The sequence below is a fragment of the Zea mays genome, chromosome 3, assembly GCF_902167145.1.
Source record: "Zea mays cultivar B73 chromosome 3, Zm-B73-REFERENCE-NAM-5.0, whole genome shotgun sequence".
Lineage (NCBI taxonomy): Eukaryota > Viridiplantae > Streptophyta > Magnoliopsida > Poales > Poaceae > Zea > Zea mays.
In genome coordinates, this window is record NC_050098.1 from 30,607,839 (window position 1) to 30,623,878 (window position 16,040).

The window sequence follows — 16,040 nt, forward strand, 5'->3', positions numbered from 1 at the left end:
CATTCTGTAGTGTCATGAATTAAAAGAAATGGAGCGATATAGTCGCTTCAACTAATACAGAAAACCAAATGTACGCTCACCACCAGCACACTGTTCCATTTGTGATATAGTCTGTTCAACTATCTGAATGTTTACCCCTCTCGAATGAACCTGCAGGTGCAGTAATTTCAGAGCAGCGAACAGTATAACGAAAATGAATGTAGTTATCAGAACAAAACACATGAGATGCAGCGCTTCATGGATACCATGAGTAAAGACCTATCGGGAGAATCAAGAAACTGCAGAGCATTGAGCCCCCGTGCTGTTGACAGAATACCCTGTTTGATAAAAAAAATATTAATAGGAATCACAGTACAAAGAATACTAGAATTGATGCCTCCTAGAACTAAAATTGAATCCAATCTTCCTGCAATTTATAAAATTCTGAAACAAATATGAAATGTAAGTGGTATGGGTGTGTGGCTTTGTTAAGGGTTCTTAACCCTTTTTTCGAAGTGTGGGTATTCAAAAACTTCTGCTCCATCTACAAAAGAACATGTTTTTTTCTCGAACGCGCAGGATAACTGCGCATCTTTATATTAAGGAGAAAAGGACAAACTCAAACTCTAATACAAACCCCATCAAGCAGGCCAAAAACTAAGGAACCTAAACACACTCATTCACACAACCAGAGCTACAACCGACTAACCACCCCATTCAGCACCTGAGATACCCTTGGCTAAGCCACCCATAAATCACACTCCTCCCCTGCTTGCCTAAGCACCTGTGCCAAACTGGGGGCTAAACGATCAAAGACACACTTGTTTCTGTGATTCCAAATTGTCCAAGCTCCCAATGTAATAAGAGAGTCCAATCCTTTGTTAATGAGACTACCAACAGTTGCATTGTTACACTCCCACAAATAACAAATGTTGGACAGCAGACAGACTTAAAAAAAGGGGGGCTTGATCATCCTGAAAATTGTGTTCTATGTGACCAAGAAGACAAAACTGTGCAGCATATTCTATCTAATTGCGTCTTCACAAGACAGTTTTGGCATAATATTTTAACTCCAATTGGTCTCTCTTCTGTGGGTCCTAAGAGAAGAGATTCAGTTTTTGCTGAATGGTGGAGAAAGGCTTCATCCAAGATTCCCAAGAGCAAAAGAAAGGGGTTTAATAGTATGGTAATCCTTGGGGCTTGGAGTATTTGGAAGCAGCGAAACAGGTGTGTTTTTGAAGGAGCTCGACCCTGCCTTACTACCTTAGAGGACGGATTTAAAGACAAGATGAGATTGTGGCTTTCTGCTGGAGCCAAGAACATGCGCTCTCTTTTTGACCCTGGATAGAGAAAGGAAAGTCTTATAGCCTATTAAACGACTGGGGTGTAGGTGTGTCGTATGTGTCTGTGCGGTGTGTGTTTTGTAAGGGTAAGTGTGTGTTTGTGTTGTGTGTGTTCTGTTTGTCCCGGGCCACAGGCCCTTTTTCACTCTACTTTAATTTAATGATACGCAACCCTCATGCGTATTCGAGAAAAAAAAACACTCCCACTAGCTCCAGAAGGAGACTGTCTCAGGTTGCGGTGAAAGGTCATGCAAACCAAAAAGTCCAAGCCAAGAAAACCAAAAATCTCTTGTGAAGACGCAGGCAACAAGGATGTGATCCAGGGTTTCCTCAACTTGATCACAAAGGGGACATTTTTCATGATGATCAAGGTTTCTCTTAGCAAGCATGTCAGTTGTCCAACATTTTTTAAGCGCTGCTAACCAAAGGAAAAAACGACATTTTGGGGCGCCCACGTTTTCCATACTCTGTCATGATGAGGAAAGGACACCGACCTGATGAACAGCCCTTCATAAGCAGCCTTTATCGAGTAGATCAAGCTAGCGGATAGAGTGAAAATATGCCTATCCTGAGTGTCCGGCTGTAGTTGAAAACCTTCCAACATCTCCCAAAGCTGCAGGTAATCCACCAAAACACCAATAGTGAGGGCCCCTTTAATATCCCCAATCCATTTCCTATTTTGAAGAACCTCTTGAATCGTCCTTGTTTTCACTATTCTGTTTGGGATAGCAGCGAACAGCCTTGGGACCGTATCCCCTAGTCTATGCCCATGTAGCCACTTGTCGGTCCAAAAAAGGGTAGACGCTCCATTCCCTACCTCAGATATCAACACCGTGCTGAAGAAGTCCTGGAATTTGCTAGGAACCTGAATGGGAAACAAAGACCAAGGAAGATCTGGATCCGTTTTTTGAAGCCAAAGACATCGCATACGTAAAGCCCAACATAATTCCTTAAGATTGGAGATTCCCAATCCACCAAAATGTAGAGGTCTGCATACCCTTCCCCAAGCAACAAGACAATGTCCTTCTTTTGCATCTTTTCGACCTCTGCAAAGGAGACCTCTGCGGATCTTATCAATGGCCATGAGGGCACTTTGAGGAACATCAATTGCCATTGCCAAATAAACCAACGCACCAGTGAGGACATATTGGACTTGCACTCTCCTTCCGGCTCTAGTCATCAACTCAGCCTTCCATCCTACAAGTTGGTCTGCTATCCTGTCCACAATTGGTTGAGCTTGCCCCTTTGTAATTACGCGGAGAGAGAGAGAGGTAAACCCAGGTATCGACAAGTGAAGGAAGCAAACTCGCAATGCAACCATTCATGGGCCGCCGCCACATCCTCTTCAGAACATTGGATAGGAAACACACTAGATTTCCGATTATTGTTATGCAGACCTGAGGCTGCTCCAAATAAGCCTAGAATCTCCAAGGTAGCAGCAATATCAGAACTTGAGGGATGCACGAGAATAGCCACATCATCAGCATATAGATTGATCCGATTATATCTATGTCTGCTTGAAAGCTCCTGCAGCAAACCATCCTCCTCTGCTTTAGATAAGAGATAGCCCAAGGCATCCATAGCTATAATAAAGAGCATGGGGAAAGGGGATCCCCCTGACGTATTCCCCGCCTGTGCACGATACCATTCAGCATGACTTGAGTCGTGGATGAGGCCAATAGCCCACAGATAATCTCCCTCCAAATTAGCCCAAAGCCTAAATTTTGCAGAACCTCAATAACGAAGGGCCAAGAGACCGAATCAAATGTCTTGGTAATGTCAAACTTGAGAAATAATCTAGCATTTTTATGTTGATGGAAGGCTCTAGCAGTTTGCTGCACAAGCAAGAAGTTTTCCTAGATAAAACGTCCTTTAATGAAGGCACTCTGGTTTCGTGAGATCATACTATTTAGCCTTTTTGGCCAGTCTCGAAGGCAGCAACTTGGTAAATAGCTTGGCAAAATTGTGCACCAGACTAACTGGTCTGAAATCTTTGACTTGATCAGCCCCTTCCTTCTTTGGTAACAGAATAATGTAAGATGTGTTCAGTTTGCCAAGATTGCTAAACTTACGGGCCCAAATGGCAGAAACAGCTCTCATAACATCCCTCTTGATGATACTCCAGCAAGATTTATAAAAACGCCTAATAAAACCATCTGGACCCGGCGCCTTATCGGAAGGCAGCATTTTAATGGTATCCCAGACCTCCTGCTCAGTGAATGGGGCATCAAGCTCAGAAAGGTCGAAAGATGGCATGCCAATTTCGTCGAGATTGATAGTCGGATCCCTGCCCAAACAAGAGCCCATGAGATTGGAGTAGAACTGATGAATCAGGGAGGCTTTATCTTCATGACCAGTGAGGATTCTATCGCCATCAACTAATTTAGCCACACACAAAAAAATTGCGGTGACGGGCATGCAAGTGAAACAGCTTGGTATTAGCATCACCTACCTTGAGCCAAGAAATACTCGATCTTAAACGTGCTATAGAGCACTTGATGGATGACAACCCTAAAATATGCTTCTTTAGTCTAGATTTCAGCCAGTTCTCTGCGGGAGTCAACTGTTTTCCATCTTGTGCAACCTCAAATCTATGAAGAACCTCCCTCGCTAGCGCCAACTGGGACTGAACATGACCAACCTGCTTGCACTACAAGCATGGAGACCCCTGGCAGTGGCCTTTAGCTTCAAAACCAAGGTCTGAAAAGGGCAATCTGAAGTTGGAACCAAACCCCAAGCAGACTTAACAGCATCCTGGAAACCCTCTAGCTTAGTCCAGAACGCCTCAAAATGAAAACGCTGCATAAAGGACCTATTGTCCCGAAGGCCCAAAAGAAGCGGACAATGATCTGAGTCTTCAGAAGCTGTGCTTTGAAGCAGGATATTGGGAAAGAGCCCCTCCCAGTCAATTGTAGAGAAAACCCTATCCAGTTTCACCAGCACCAGAGCAGCTTGCTAATTTGACCATGTAAATTTGCGGCCAAGCAGAGGTATTTCCTTCAAAGCGAGATCATCAATCAGTCTTCTGAAACGGCCCATCATAGGCCTATTTAAGTTGGAAGTATTCTTATCTCAAGCTTTATAAATAAGGTTGAAATCCCCTGCCACTATCCAAGGGCCATCACAAACTGCCCTAATCTCTCTGAGCTCATGAAGGAATAAAAAAAATTCCTCATTATTTTGCGGCCCATAAACATATGTGAGCCACCAAGTATTCTCTCCAGAAATAAAAAATTGGATGGAGATACTATTATTATCCACTCTTTTTTGACCAGTGGGGACCAAGTGTCTTTTCCACGCTACCAGCACGCCACCCCTTGCACCTACCGAAGGTAGAGACATCCAATCACTGAAATTTGTGCCAAGCATAGACAACATTGTCCACCTATTAACCTCACCCATTTTAGTTTCTTGTAGACAGATTATATCAACCCCCGCAGAAGACGCTAACTCTCTGACTAGATTTTGTCACGCAGCGGAGTTCAACCCTCTAACATTCCAATTTCCAAAACATAATTTTTGACGGATCCATTGGACAGAACTAAGAGAGAAAACTACGGCAGGAGCCAAAACTCACTGAAAGCTGACCTCCACAGGAACAGACCACCCAAATAAGGCAGACAAGGCCTCAACCTGACATTGAGACAGGGGATGTTTGAAAACTTTAGCAAAATCTTCCAAAGTTTGTTGACTGCAACCATCAGCATCATTGATCACTTTAAAAGACTTCATAGCTTTCTTGACCGCCCTACTCTCCAAATCCTGCAGCTTGAATTAAGCACTAGCACCTGCCACCCTCCGACTTATGCGGGAGGGCAGCCTCACAAGCTCCGACAGCATTATTCCACGGGGTCAGAACTGGATGGGTCGGACACCTTAGCTGCACACATGTTAAGTATACGAATGTCCATCTAATATAGGCCCATATGGCCCATGAGGCTCCTATTGGTGTGGAATGATATTAGACTCTAATCCAAGGTTACCAAACATATTGGTGTGGATGTCGTCTTTACTCTATCTAATTGTCAACAGTATGTGCCTCCTGAGTTGCAGTTAACTGATTTTTTCACTAAAGCACAGACTTGAGAGCACCATAGGATTCATTTGATCAAACTAAATGCTTTAGATCCTCCACTTCCATCATGAGTTTGAAAGGGGGTGTTTTTTTCTTGGACAAGCAGGAGAACTGTGCATCTTTTCTTGGATGAGTTAGAGTGTTGGAGTCTAGCCGGTGCCAAGCATCGTGAGGGCTTGCGCCTAGGTGCTGCCATTATTAGGTCAGGGATCTTCTAGGTGAGTAGTGTAGTGCAGGTGTGCGTGTGGAGCCTGTTGGCACTTTTGGTGTTTGCCTCCTTTTGTGTCCTGTTGTTTTCATGCGCAGAAGGATGTTGGAGTATTGTGCGCAGCAGAAGTTTGGTGGTCTAGTGTTCTGCCTTTTAAGGCATTGTACTTTCGTCCTTTTTGGACTATTTTCTTCTCTTAATTTAATGATGCAAAGCTCTCATGCACGTTCAAGAAAAAAAGATAGAGAAAGGTCCAAAATAAATAGTGGAAGGGGAACCATCATTTTTTTCTTGAAAAGCGCAGGAGAACTACGCCCCATTATATTAAAAAAGAAAGGATGGGGGCCCAAGAGGACCCCAATACAAACCACTCCTTACGGAGGCCAGACACACGCATACATAAACCGATCCATAAACACACTGCTAAAATAACTACAGTCCTCCAATAGCAGTACAAGAAACAGCTAAAAAAGAAAAGCCCCTTACTCCAGCAACTTGTCATTTCTCCCTTTCCTCATGAACATAGTTATTAAGGCGGTAAGGCGAGTTAAGGCGAGCGCCCCCTTTTACCTTTTAAGCGGTAAGGTGTAAGGCGAGGTGACGCCTTAATTATATATAAAAATATGTAAAATTAGACCAAATATTATTTATATATCACTAATTCCAAGGTAATAAGCAAGATAGCATACCTATAAGACCTAGCAGGCCCATTTTAGCCTAGTAAAAGAGATAAATAGAAGAAAAAAAAGAAGCCCACTAGTCAGCCCAATCTTTTTTTTCGTGAACGCGCAGGAGAGATGCGCATCATTAAATTAAGAGAAGAAAACAGTCCAAAATGGACCAAAGTACAATGCCAAAATAGGCCAAACACAAGACCACCAATTCCTGCTACGCACAGAACTGCAGTCTCCTTCTGCGCATGAAAACAGCAGCACGCAAAAGAAGAAGAACAGCAAAAGTGTCAGCAGGCCACACACCCACACAACTGCTCTTCACTAAGCACTCAATAGAACCCTTGATCTGAAAATTGCAGCACCAGGACCCAAAGCCTCAAGATGTCTAGCACCGGCAAGCCTCCAGCACTCAAACTCATCCAAAAAAACTGATTTTATTCCATGAATGGAAGGTCCGACACCATCAAAAACCGCCTTATTACAATGAAGCCATAAACACCAAGCCCACAAGATGATGATACTGTTAAAGCCTCTTCTTTTAGATTTGTGCACTTGCTTACACACCTTCTCCCACCAGTCAGCAAAAGCGGACTCATTAGAGGCAGGGGAAAGATTAGCCAGTCCCAATGAAGAGAGAATGTAGTACCAAAATTGCCGCGCAAAAATGCAAGTGCAAAGGTGTTGGATATTCTCCGAATCTTGATCACATAAAGGACAAACCTCAGGATAATCCATCCCTCTTTTCTGCAGTCTATCAGTTGTCCAACATTTATTTCTTATCGCCAACCAAAGAAAAAAATTGCATTTGGGTGGAGCCCAAGTCTTCCATAACCTCTTCCATGGTTCGAAAGTAATCGAACCCATGAAGAAAGCTTTATAACACGACTTCGAAGAGAACTGTCCAGAGGAAGAATGAATCCACACATGTCAATCAGCCTCCTGAGTGAGCACCACTCCCCTTAATGCATCCCAAATGTTTAGATATTGCTGCAGTCCAGACAATTAAGAGGGGTCTCAATGTCACTGGCCCACTGCCAGTTTTCAAGAGCATGGGCCACCGTTCTAGAAGAAATAGCTCGTTTCCCAACATTAGCCACAACAGCAGGGGCAAAATCTTGGATACGAGACCCATCCAACAACCAACCTGTCCAAAATAATGTATTATACCCATTACCAACCCGGGTAACAATTGAAGAAGTAAAGAATCTCTTGACATGTTGTATAGGCAAGTCCAAACCAGACCACGGCTTGTTAGGATCAGTTTTTTCTAACCATAACCATTTAGCTTGCAGCGCCCAACTTTGGTACAACAGGTTAGAAATCCCAACCCACCGAGATTCAAAGGCCTTGTAACAATGTCCCACGAAACAAGGCAATTGCCACATTTACCTCCTTTCTTCCTTTCCAAATAAATCCTCTCTGACTCTTGTCTATAGAATTAATCACCCACTTGGGGATTTTCATGGCTATGAGAAGGTAGATCGGGATGGCTGAAAGCACAAAGCGCATCATAGCTGTCCTGCCAGCAAGACTAAGCAACGCCAATTAGGAAGTCGGTCCGCAACTTTCTCGACCCAAACCATGAGATAAGAAATCTAGCCCAACAGTTTTAGGGTTACTCACCCAACACCCCTCAATCAGCCGCCGCCAGCAATTCTCTCAGTCATCGGTCGTTATGTCCGCCCTCTCCCTCCCACAATTCTCCTCCCTCCCCATGGCTCTCCTTCAACTTGCTCGCCGCCGCCGCCACGACCTACGCGCCTCAACCGCCACGCCCTGCCGCCGGCAGGACCTGTGCGCCGACGTCGTCGAGCCACCGTCACCGACACCTGGGAGGGTGATTCAAGCCTCTTCTCTCCAATCTGTTGGCCAAAAACGAAAATACAAGAAATGATCCATCTAAACAAACTAGGGAAAAACTCATCAAGCTAACAGCCAACACTAAGGAATCTGTTCGGAAGCCCTTTTTCTGCAGTGGCTGCAACTCCATCTCACATGTTACTATAGAAACAGCAGTCGTAGCTGCAACAAACAGCTTCAAGGCTAAAAACACGCAGCACCGCAGTGCCCGCCAGGCACCATCGATGAGCATCGTGATGTTTTGGATAACATGATTGATGCTAGGAGAAGCCCCCTCAAAAAGTCATTTCGCCGCTTCCATAGCCACCAGCACAATAAGGGAATTATTCCCTTGCGCATCATAGTACCCACCATCCTTGGAACAATGAATCATCCATACTAGGGGTGTAGTGCTGCAATTAACCAAGAATTAATTAAGTCTTCATGTCGTCATGTGGAGTTGGTGCTACTACAGTTCTTTCGCAATTTTGGATGGGGGTCTTCGTTGCATTTAACTTTGTAGTAGCTTTGATTTAGTTGGTGTTCTTTGGTGAGGTCGTGTGATGGGTCAAAGCAATATGCTGCCTTCAGTTGTAATAATTGGTCGTAACCTCGTTTGAGGCCAAGGTCAGACTATGTTTCCATTATCTAAAAAAACCGTACCATAGGAACCACTCCTCTCCAGCGGGAAGCTATACTTCATCGAGGACTCGAGGAGCAATGTCTCGCTCGGGTAATAAAGAGGTCAAAAGTTGACGGTGGCCTCAAGACTGCCAAGTATAGTGGCAATGCGCAGCGGCGTCCGCGCAGTCCCCACAAGAAGCAGGGGCAACAAGACAATGCCAAGGGTAGCAAAAACCATGAAGACCACAATAAATGTAGAGATTTTGGTCGGTTTGGGCATTGAGCAAAGGATTGCCCCAAACCCAAGAAGGCGTAGGCTCACCTCACCCATGCATACGAGGAGGACGATGAACCGACACTACTCATGGCGCAAGTGTGCACACTCTCGGTCGCACCAGAATGTGTTCGCCTCGATGAGCCACACACACAAGTGTTCCTTGTAGCAACAGAGGACGATGTCAAGCGTCTTGAATGATGGTACCTCGACACAGGTCTTCTTCATCTCCCCCTGCGCAACTGCATCATTAGCCTCGGCACATCAATGACGACGAGCTCCATATTTGGGGGTCCGCAACAATGCTCCTCAACAAGGTGCAACACGGTAACATCGCCTCTACATTCTGCGCCACAACACCACGCGCTCGATGTGCCTTGCCGCCCACCACGTTAATGTTGTCTCCTAGTGGTGTCATGATCCACTCAACCACATCTCTTTCAACTACCTGCAACGCATGTCCAAGGATGACATGGTGTGCGGAATGCTGACGCTCGAGCATGTCAATCAACATTGTGACGCCGGCATTACGACAAAGAAGAGATGTGTGCCCATCCTAAAGAAGGCCAAGTACAGCGTGCAGCAATCATTCGATCTTGTCCATGGTGATGTCTGTGGGCCCATCTCTACACCTACTCCCGATGGACGTCGTTACTTCGTGCTACTCGTTAACGACCACATTCACTATATGTTGGCGGTGTTGCTCTCTATCAAGGGTCGTGCGGGTGACTCAATCCGATAAGTTCAAACAATGGCAAAAGCAAAATGCGAAAGGAAGCTCGAGTGATTCACCTCCACCAAGTTCGCGAAACACTGCAGTGACCATGCATCTTGCATCAGCTTATTGTGCCCTACATACCACAACAGAACGATATGGTGGAGTGTCCAAACCAGTCAGTGTTAGCGGTAGCACACGCACTGCTGAAACGGAGGGATCTGTCGGCCAAATTTTAGGGGGGAGTCAATCATTGCGGCAGTGTACCCGCTCACTCGCGCTCCAACTAAGAATCTTGATGGCATTGACGTCGTATGAGGAATGGCAAGAGTGGAAGCCGACAATCGACCTTGATATAGTGACAAAAAATCCACTTGTAGGTGACAATGTTAGTGCCAAGGGGACATGGCACCAAGTCTTAGGTGTGGTTGGAAAACAGGGTCGCATACTCCTTTATAGCACGACGCCAGTGCGGATCGGCGAGCGCGGTACGAACGAAGGAGGGTCAAGGCAAGGGACTCGGAGTGGTGGCGGTCGTGAGCACCACCGATCAGCGTGGTGCGCTCGAAGGTGACGGGGCCGCACGTGGCATGAATGAAGGCGACGAGGTCGTGCATGGCACGTCGAAGGCGATGACCCATGCATGGCGCCATCAAAACTGACAGGGCCACATTAGGCGCAGTCAAAGGTGACGGTGCCACGTAGGGCACGAAGGAGGTCGCCGGGACCGATGGTAAGGAGAGAGGGACGTCGACGGAATCGACATCGAGGAGAGTCGAGGTCAGGAGGTGGGGAACTAACAAGGGGGAAAGTGTCCTCATCAGAAACAACATGTCGAGAGATGATGCGATGGGTCAGACGATCGAGGCACTAGTACCCCTTATGATCAGAGTTCCCGAGGAAAATGCAGCAAGTGGAGCAGGGCGCAAGTTTGTGGGGAGCGGTGGCGGAGGTGTTAGTATAGCAGGCGCAGCAAAAGACGCAGAGTGCGTTTAAAAAGGTGTGGTGCTGAAGATGACGAAAAAAGGAGTGAGATGACTAGCCGCCTTACAGGGGAGGCGAATCCGGAGGTAGGTGGCAGTGTCAGTGTGGAGACCCCCATCCTAGTAACGAGCAGGAAGGGAGGCCTAAAACAGGAGGCTTCCAATGAGGTTAGTGATGGCGCAAATCATGCTCCCGGCCTTGCCATTCTGAGAGGTGTACGGACACGACATCCGCAGGTGCACACCGCGTGAGAGAGATGGCATGAGACATGAAGTTATCGAACTCCCGCCTGTTGTCACGCTGAACGCCCGATGGTGCAACCAAATTGATTCAACACCCATGGGAAGAAGTGAGATAGGGTGGCAAAGGTCTCTGACTTACAGGTAGTGAGAGAAGTCATCTAGGATGACCAGATAGTAGTTGTAACCAGAAATGCTTGGTAGCGAGAATGTTCAAAGGTCACAGTGGACAAGATCAAAGGGGCAAGCGGTTCGAGACATGGAAGAGGGTAAGGGTAAGCCAATGTGGTGTCCAAGCTGACAAGCATGGCATGGCGAGGCAAGGTTGTCATGGGGGCAAGAGATGGTCGAGGTGCTCGAGAGTCTGGAGAGAACGTTGTGGTTGGGGGCCCAAGACAAAGGTGCCAAGTGGAGCCGAGACAGCGACAGCAAGGGCGTAGGGTGTGGCAACACGGGATGAGGGAGGTGGGGTGGGGAAACGAATAGGATACATGGGACATGTGTTGTCGCATCGAGCGACCACCGCATGTGAAAAGATCCCGTGTGGTGAGCCCCTAGAGATCGAACGCCATAGAACAGTGGTTGTTAGTGGTGAAGCGACGAACCAAGAGAAGGTTGTGTACGATGTCGGGGGAAACAAGTATGTTGTTGAGGTACAATAGACCACGTATGACTGTATTACCTACTGAGGTGACAGGCAGAGTTGACCCATTACCGAAAATGACGGAAGAAGGGAAGGTGGTGTTGTGGGGATGAGATAAAGAGATAGTATCGAGGTCAAGAATGGTGTGGTACGAGGCGCCAGAGTCAGCAACCCAGTCGGTGGGAGTAGCAGTAGTGGGTTGCAAAGACACATGATACGAGGAGAGTCAGGGGAGGCACACCCAAAGAGTTGCTCAGATGGCCACTAGTGGCGAGCAGACTAATGGCGAGCATGGTTGACGATGAAGGAGAGCGAATGGTGGCAAACCTCTCACAGAGAACTGGGTTCATGACCACTATCGCAGCCTTGTCAGGCGTTGGCGAAGGCGGGAGGAGGTCGGCCGCGGGCATGGCAGCCAAGCACGCGGGTGGGAGGTGGCCACAGGGCCGAGCGTTGGGGAGGTTAGGGCATGGGCAAGTCGGGCTCGCGACTGCATCTTGGATGGGGGTAGACGAGGGGAGGAGGGGCACGACCGAGGGTGGAGCGGCGGCTAGTGCGGGATGAGGGGTTGCAACCACAACCATGGAAGCCCAGGTGTGGTGTAGGGAGGGAGAAGGGGGTGGGGTTGTCGACCATTGCCGGCATTGGGGGGAGAAGTCAGCGGATGGCCCTGGCGGCTATGGGAAGGGGAGGAGGGAGGAGAGAGTGGCAGTAACCATGTTGGATAGAATAGAAACCCCTAACCCTATTTAGAGTAGGGTTGTTGTATTAATAGATAGAAAGCTATATAAATTGGGCCTAAGCTCATTACACCTATGACACACACATATGTCTAACAGGAATTGTGCCCAGCAATTAATAAGTGTGCAATTTAATGGCATACCCTCAGTGTTTGTGAAGCAGCATCTATTATTTCAACAGATTCATCAGATAAATAAGTCTTCAAGAGTTTCAAAAGCCCAACCAGAACATCATCAGAAATACCATAGTTTGTGGATAATTTATCCTCCTTGGAAGCAGAACCAGTATGTAGTTGTAAAGAATAATTTTCGGTGGTAGTTGGCAGACGGAATATTACTTGATGTGCATCAGATATACCAGCCTGCGCTAGCATTAAAGAAATCAACTGACTGAGATGAAAAATTGTACATCACCAACATACTGTAGCATCAGAAAAGATTAAGGCCAAAAACATACCCTAGAGATAAAATCAGCAAGCACCCAAGAAGCTTCATTTGCTACAGATGATGAGCTACAAATGTCAACAAGAGCCCATACAGCAGAAATGACATCTGGGTCACTATGCCAGCAGCTAACCATGTTTGTATCAGCCGCAGATAGGTCACTTCTACGAATGATTTCTCCCAAAAATAACTTTTTGTGATACGCACGAAGACTGAAAGTATAAGAAATGAAAGAAGTGTTATAACAATAGAAACGTGTTTGGAAAAGAAAAATAATAATACAATACCATAAGGGTCTAGGCTAACATAATTTGCATTGGAAAAGAAAAATAATAATACAAAATATAGGAAGTGTTATATTTTGAAAGTATAAGAAATGAAAGAAGTGTGAGGTCACAATTTTGGCCAGCTTGTTTGGAAATAAAACAACGCTATCTTATGGGTTCATTTAAGAATGTGAGAAGAGCTTTAAGGAACAGGTTTTCGGAATACACGTGGTTAGGTTATCTCAACCAAATCGTGCATATGATCGGTAGACTGCACTGTTCATATAGTGATGTTTGAATTAGGAGATGTAATGAGAGATAGGATGGATAAGCCTTAGTACAATTTCGAGCTGGGTCCAAACATTTATTTGGAATTTGTTCTAACACTAATATTTGAGTGGCTAAATCTAAGGTATCAATTACTTCCTCGCCGTGCAGATGAATGAGTTAAAGTTGGGTCATTTTGCTTGTGTGTTAAGGGTGTGTGTGTGTGTTCTATTAGTTCATAGTTATTACCCCATTTTCCTTCTTAATATAATGAATAATGATACATGGCTCTCATTTGTGTTTGCTAAAAAAAGTGGCAAACACTATAAAAATATAGATGGACATTAAGCATTAGAAGAACACTGGCCATGTGGAGATGGTCGAATGGAAAGAAATGATACAAAAGTTGGAACATGTCAATTTGACAGATGGTCTGAGATCAAGTGCTAGCTAGAAAAATCTGTGAAATTCAGTACAAGATCGTTGTATAGAGACAGAGTTATGACCTTTGGAAGGTAGCAATCAATAAATGATGGGGTAGAGGACTAAAATTCCCACGAGTTCTAAATTTTCTAACCGTCTTTCATGATAAAATTCAATCAGCTGGACATCTCACAAGGAGGAAATCAACAGGTAATGAAATATGCAGGCTATGTGGGCAGAGAGGAACAACTGATTGTGTTACATTTCAACTCCAGTCTGATGCCACTTCCTTTGATGACTGGTGGGATCTATTAAGTTGCATGCACCAACCACTTTAACGCAAAAGCTTAAGCTGATAGAAAGAGCTAGGCAACTCATATTCTCTAACACTCTCCCTCACATCGAGCCTCTCTTAGGTCCCAGACATGGAATACGAGCGAGCAACAATTATTTTATTTTAGTGCTAACCAGGATTCAAACTCGAAACCTTTGGTTCTTATACCATTTTAAGTCGCATGCACCAACTAGTTCAATCCAAAAGGCTAAGCTAATAGGAACAGCTAGGGGGCAATTCACTTATATTCTCCAACAGGCTCAAACGAATGACAAAGTAGAAGAAATGAGCTTTACTTTTTTGGGTTGGGTTGATCTATTCTGTATCGCCAAGAGAAAGGGCCTCTAGCTGAGTTGGTGAGGTGTTCTGAGTAACAGTCCTTAGGAACTGAGTTCAAATCCCAGTGGGAGCGAATTTCAGGCTGAGGTTAAAAAAGGTCACTCGCTGGTTCCCTCGGTTGTGTGCACATGAGAGGGATTGACCTACGGGGGCGGATCCTCGTGTAGGGGCTGGGAAGGCTCAAAGCACGAGTAAAACTCCGACCTATAGGGAGCAGACTCTCTTGCTGCACGGAGGGCCAGATTTCGTGACCTTTCTCGGTCAGGGCTCCGATTGAGCTTCCTCTTAATATAATACCGTGGGGGCGGTCTTTCCCCTACCAGTCGAGTTTTTATTCTGTATCGCCAAATGTGTATGTTCTTGAGTTGTCCTAGGAGTGTGTGTGTGTTTTTTGTATGGGGTTTTTAAACCCTAGCGCCTTTCTTGATATAAAGATATGCAAATCTCATGCATGTTTGAGGGGAAAAAAACTGCACTGAAATGGTGGTATGGATGCAAATACCACACAACACGCTACATGTAGGACCATAACCCACATGTACAACATGCTACATGTAGAACCAGACCCCTACATGTCACTGACACAGACTGGTGGTATCAAATGATGGTATGGATGAAATTACACCAAGGAAATATTACCTCAACAAAAATAGTTCTGGTGGTAAATAAGGAGCCTTATTAACAAACTACAGGAAGTCAAAAGTGATGAGTCAGCTCATAATGAACATAAATTAAAAAAAGAAAAGAAAGGAATGGGAAAAATAAGACCTTTAAGAACTGATTCCTTGAAGAATGTGAGGCAGAAAGTGAAGCATGAAACTCCTGTACATCTTTCAAGCAATCAAGATCAGGAAGTGGTTCTAACTCCTGTACGACCAGTCAAAACAAAATAAACCAAACATAAATTACGCTTAATAACAACACACAGATACCAGTAAGAACTAAGAATGCAATTATATATGTAGAGAAGATGAAGCATACTCTTATGTAATCATAAAGCAGAGGATCAATCTCCACTGTCAATTGATGGAGTAAAGAAAGAACTCTTGATGAATCTTCAGTACCACTTCTTTCTTCTTTCTCATTAATTAGGCAGGAAAAAATTAATTTTGGAACTACTACCTGTGACAGTTCAGTTGTAAGTGCTGAGCAAACAGAAGTTCATTAAACAATTGTTTTTTCGGATTAGTGTTTGTAAAATCCACCTGAAGCTGTCTGCCAAGCACTTGCAGGGTTTCAGCAGAGGTGTTTCCATCAAAAGCAGCCAACAATTTAGACAAAATATTACAGCACTGGCCTTGCAGTGGTTTTTGCTGAATATAGTTCCCCACTATAGAAATAATATAGCTGCAGTAGAAACATACAATATCAAATGTTCAGGTTAATATAAGACAGGATAAACACACAACACAATAACCTCTTAACATATTGCTATCATGTCAATAGAACATAACAATAAACAATTGCACTTATGAGTACATTGTCTTATAAAGGGAGGTGTGTTATGGTCGCTAGATCGGTGAGGAAATGGAGAGGGGTATCGATGGGCAGAAACGTCGGCCGGGGGCCTCTGCCCACGACCAAGCAAGAGGAGGGTTTCTTCCTTCTAATTTTTTGCCTACTTTATTTC

The 16,040-nt window shown here is 45.1% G+C and overlaps 1 protein-coding gene across 8 annotated transcripts in view; it reads right to left on the reverse strand.

Moving 5' to 3' along the window:
- Nucleotides 1–16,040, reverse strand: part of LOC103651852 (serine/threonine-protein kinase ATM) — a 126,612-nt gene that overhangs the window by 61,794 nt on the left and 48,778 nt on the right. For all 8 annotated transcript variants that reach the window (XM_020550152.1, XM_020550151.1, XM_020550150.1 and 5 more), the window contains exons 35-42: nucleotides 15,616–15,757; nucleotides 15,392–15,532; nucleotides 15,179–15,277; nucleotides 15,050–15,096; nucleotides 12,795–12,993; nucleotides 12,481–12,699; nucleotides 246–317; nucleotides 81–150 (exon numbers count right to left, since the gene is read on the reverse strand). In XM_020550152.1, the coding sequence (XP_020405741.1) occupies nucleotides 81–150; nucleotides 246–317; nucleotides 12,481–12,699; nucleotides 12,795–12,993; nucleotides 15,050–15,096; nucleotides 15,179–15,277; nucleotides 15,392–15,532; nucleotides 15,616–15,757 (989 nt within the window). The remainder of the gene's footprint in view (nucleotides 1–80; nucleotides 151–245; nucleotides 318–12,480; nucleotides 12,700–12,794; nucleotides 12,994–15,049; nucleotides 15,097–15,178; nucleotides 15,278–15,391; nucleotides 15,533–15,615; nucleotides 15,758–16,040) is intronic.